Source organism: Chinchilla lanigera, unplaced genomic scaffold (genome assembly GCF_000276665.1).
Source record: "Chinchilla lanigera isolate Chin_1 unplaced genomic scaffold, ChiLan1.0 scaffold00095, whole genome shotgun sequence".
Classification (NCBI taxonomy): Eukaryota; Metazoa; Chordata; class Mammalia; order Rodentia; family Chinchillidae; genus Chinchilla; species Chinchilla lanigera.
In genome coordinates, this window is record NW_004955496.1 from 548,926 (window position 1) to 553,398 (window position 4,473).

Consider the following 4,473-nt stretch of genomic DNA (forward strand, 5'->3'; position numbering starts at 1 on the left):
TTTTTTTTTATCTGTATCTACTCTAGATTTGCTGAGCAAGTCTTTCATTATGCTCACCATCTCTTTTTTTAACCTAGTGATTATTTCTGATCTGATTTCCTCTGTGGCCTCATACATCTGTTTTTTTTTTTTTTTCTTTTGCTGCTATCATTCCAGAAAATTCAGGTGGGTATCTTTTGATTTCCTTTACTATTGTCCACTAGATTTGTCCTGGTGGGGTTGCATTTTGCTTCTTCATGTTGCATTTTCTATTTTTTAATTTTAATTTGTTTTTCTGTGTTATTGCCTTTATTTTTCTTATGTTAGGTAGATTTATCACTGGTGTTGAGGCTTCTCTAGGAAATGTGTATTCCTCAGAGATGTCTTCTAGGTATTGCTGGCTCTTGGTTTTTGTATCTGTCCCAAGATCCTATCTTCTTACATTATTAAGGATGAGAAATTGTAATATATTTGGCTCATTACCAAGTCCTTTGGTATTGGACTATGGGGATGGTTATGACCCCAGACAGTCACAGTGTTGTCATACAAGAGAGAACAACTGATCACAAGAGTTTTTGCTGCCTCCTTGATGGGTCAGCTACACAGGTGCTCTTTCCCCACTGTGCAGTATCCAGTCTTCAGCAGTGAGCTATTTTTTCTCTAGCAGTGAATCATATTTCCTCCTTCTCTGTCAGTTCTCTTGCGGTTTCCTTGTGCCCTGCACTCACTTTGGGTCCTCTCTGGACTGTTATTTTCCAGACACTTGGCATTTTGTCCTGGAGAACCTGAGTTGCTGGCACTCACCACTCTTCCATTTTCCCCCTCTTTGCCTTTCTTATTTTATCTCCCAATATTTATCAGGGTCTCTATGGATAGTTAGGAAGATTTACTTATAAATGGATGAATTGTAAAGATGTAGGTGGGGGTCAGGGGACCAGAAGGGCTGTGAAGGAACTCAGTGTCACTGTCACACTTTCTCCATCCCTCCTTCTCACTGGAGCCCTCTTCCTGGGAAGCCTGCTGTTAACCACAGTCCAGGTGACGCTTGCTGAGGTGGTGTTCCTAAGTCAGGCTCGCAGCACCAGGAGCTGTGGACTGAAGGGTGTGGACCGGATCTGAAGGATAATCCAGGGCTGTTCAACCTATTCTCCCATGGCCCTTCCTGGAGGATATTAAATCAGATCCCAGATGTCATGCAGTTTCACCCATGAGGACTCCAGCTTCACCAGATAAGGACACAATACCATCTTCTTACCCTCCCAAAGTGAGGCAACTCCTAACATGATTTAATAACCAATTCATGTTAAGTGTTCCTCATTAATTTATAAAAGTATTTTACAGTCAGATTATATGAATCAGGATCCAAAGTTCATACATTGCATTTGGTGGCCATTTTCCTTGAGTTGATTTTAATCTACAACAGTTGTCCTTTCTGCTTACTTTAAAAAATATTTATACAACAAATGGAGAATTCTTATTTAATAGCCTTGAATTTGGCTGATACTATCATTGAACTGGTGTTTAACATGTTCTTCTGTTCCATGTATTTCCTCTAAGCTGGTAGTTGGATATTTAAATATAGTTCAGCACACTTACAGAGCTTTCACTAAGTGTAAAGATTCTAATACTAAAAAGTCAGGATTTCACTGATGAAAATATGGACCCAGTCAACAAAAAAAGGGTTGAACGGGTTATATAGTTGAAAGACAAAAGCCAGTCTCAAAAAGCTTACTGTATCAAAGGGTCATTAGATCTCATGCCACGACCAGCTAGCAGAATATGACAAGCGCCTCAAGACATTTGTGATGCAAGAGTCCAGAGGAAGAAGTTAATCTTCACAGCCATGTAAAATTGTTCACAACTTTAAAGCCCTTTCCTGATTTATAGGAAATAATAAATTACTAATTTTTAAAAGCTCCTTCTTGAGGAAGGTAAACTTCTTGAGACTAATTTGAAGTATGTCTTAAAGGAGGAAAAAAACAGAAGAAACTCTGATTTCCTGTGAACTTTGATAGGTTTTATCTCTTTATTTCTATAGTAGTTCTATATTAAACTACCATGTACTCACTACAGGTCTAGTATCTCTGGGGTATCCTATCTCCAGGTACTTTATAGAGTATTTAAGGTGCAGAGAGGGGAAATTCTCTGGCATCAGATACCTATTTGCTCCATAATTCAGTCACTGTGAGTTCATGTATGAATCAGTAAGCAACTCCTTCGTGTTAGCCTGGCTCTGGCATCTGGGTGATTGTGCAGAGTGAATCAGGCCTGCCCTGCCCTCCTGGAGCTTTGGGTGATGAGGAAACTGACCCCCAAATTAGAGACTATAGAGTGAATTTGCTGTGATCTGGGAAAATAGAGGAGGATATAGGGCAAAGATTCACCCCTCAGCCCTGAAACTTCTTTCCCTGTGTCCTTAGGTTTTTCTCTTCTTCCTGGTCAGGCAGGGAACAGTCCCTGACCCCTCTCTTTCCATGCATCAAAGATGTTCTAGTCTCAAAACTCTCATGTAAATACAAAGCAAAGTCAAAATCCCCTTTCAATCACTTTAGATACCTTAGGAGACAAATGTTCTCATAGATATACAATAACACATGCATATTGGTGACATCATGTGTATTTTCTTTTCCTTTTCTATTTTTGAGACAGGGTTTCACTGTGCAGTTCAGGCTGGCCTCAAACTTACTTTGTAGCCCAGGCTGGCCTCAAACTTGTAGCAATCCTCCTGCCTCAGTCTCCCAAGTGCTGGGATTACTGGCGTGCACCACCATGCCCAGCCTCCATGGGTATTTTCTTTATTCTAACTTCTTAAAAAAGTTTCATGCTAACAAACACTTTCCAGGAAATAAAGAACAGTAAGAACTTAGGAGGGGTTTAGGTGAGAAGATCCTGTCACTGATTCCTACCTAATTCTCTTGCCAAAGGAGCAAGATTTTATCTCATTTATCTGCAGACACCAGCTCTTTACTATATAAATATGGCTTCAGGCCATATGCCCAAAAATCCCCCTGACTATCCACCCAAGTTTAGAAAGATAACTGTAGAACCTAGGATATGAGGACAGTATGAGTAAAGGCACTAGGGAATTGTTCTCAAAAGTTCATTTGTGTATGTAAAAATGTATATTCATTTATGTGCCTAATGGTTTACTAAGTTATGAAAGTGTTTAGATTTCTCATTTGTGCCTTCTAAATGTCTGTTTTCTCACTTTGTTTAGGTAACCAAAAAGTCTATTCACTTAGGTGGGGTGAAGTTAACCTACTAAGCAACTGTTCTCAGTTTTACCCAAATCGCTTCTATGAGAAAGAAATGGTGTGTGCAGGTAAGTGCCATGTGGGTTTTTGTTGTTGCTACTTTAAAGAAATACTTGAGGCTGGGTCCTTATTTTTCAAAAAAGAGGTTTTTTAAAAAGAGGTAGCTCACACTTGTGGAGATTTAAGCTCTTGGTGTTGGTATCAGCCCACCTGCAGTGAGGACTTCAGAGCAGAGGGGCACCGTAGATGTGGGAGCATGTCAGGAAGTGAGTGATCCCATAAAAGGACAGGAATCCAGAGACAGGGGAAGGGCCAGGCTTGTTTCTTTCATGACAGCTCTGGTTTAATCCCACTGGCCCAAGACCTTCCACTGGGGTCACCTCTTCACCTGACCACACTGAGGCACCTGGTCCGAGCACATGGACCCTGGGGGAAAACTCAGACCGTTCCAACAGTGATTGAAACTTTCATCAGAAGAGTGAGAAGAAAGTGCACTCCCATCCTGAAATGGAGCTCAGGACTGCAGTGGGCAACTGGGTTGAATACTGTAAAATTCTCCAAAGCCAAGGTCATACGTAAGATGATAAACTCTGAGGTTTGTCTGCCTAGGATTCAAGGTCAGGCTCCAGGCCCTTGGGCACACTAGCTAATCTCTTTGTGCCTTATTTCATCTGTAAAATGGGCAAAATAGTGATGCGTTGTCTCATAGGATTGTGGTGACAATTCAGACACTGTCAGGAAGGTATAAGAAAGCAGATTCATTAAACCCATTGGTGGAGGAGGCAGGAAGATACACCAGTCTTGACAAACAGAAGGAAATGTCTGATTTTCTCTTTTTCAGGCACAGCTGATGGTTCCATTGATGCCTGTAAAGGGGACTCTGGGGGCCCCCTTGTCTGTGTGAATGCCAACAATGTGACTTACGTGTGGGGCATTGTGAGTTGGGGTGAAAACTGTGGACAGCCAGAGTTCCCAGGCATTTACACCAAAGTGGCCAATTATTTTGACTGGATTAGCTACCATGTGGGAAGGGCTCTTATTTCTCAGTACAATGTCTGAAATTGTGATCTTTCTACCAGAAGTTTCACTTTAATTGAAGTGAAACTGTAAACTCTGCTTTCTTTCCAGAAAAAAAATGAAACAAATTTTACTAGGAACAGTGTTGTTAAAGTTCTCATCAAAGTGTTTGCTGTATCAAAATTTTGCTGTGTAATTCTCAAATAAATATTTTGGTCAAACA

General features: G+C 40.8%; 1 protein-coding gene across 2 annotated transcripts in view; it reads left to right on the forward strand.

Annotated features, from left to right (window-relative positions):
* The window catches only part of Cfi (complement factor I), a 61,182-nt gene extending 56,709 nt beyond the window's left edge, over positions 1-4,473 (forward strand). For both annotated transcript variants that reach the window (XM_013505440.1, XM_013505441.1), the window contains 2 exons: positions 3,197-3,301; positions 4,075-4,473. In XM_013505440.1, the coding sequence (XP_013360894.1) occupies positions 3,197-3,301; positions 4,075-4,292 (323 nt within the window). In that variant the 3' untranslated portion in view covers positions 4,293-4,473. The remainder of the gene's footprint in view (positions 1-3,196; positions 3,302-4,074) is intronic.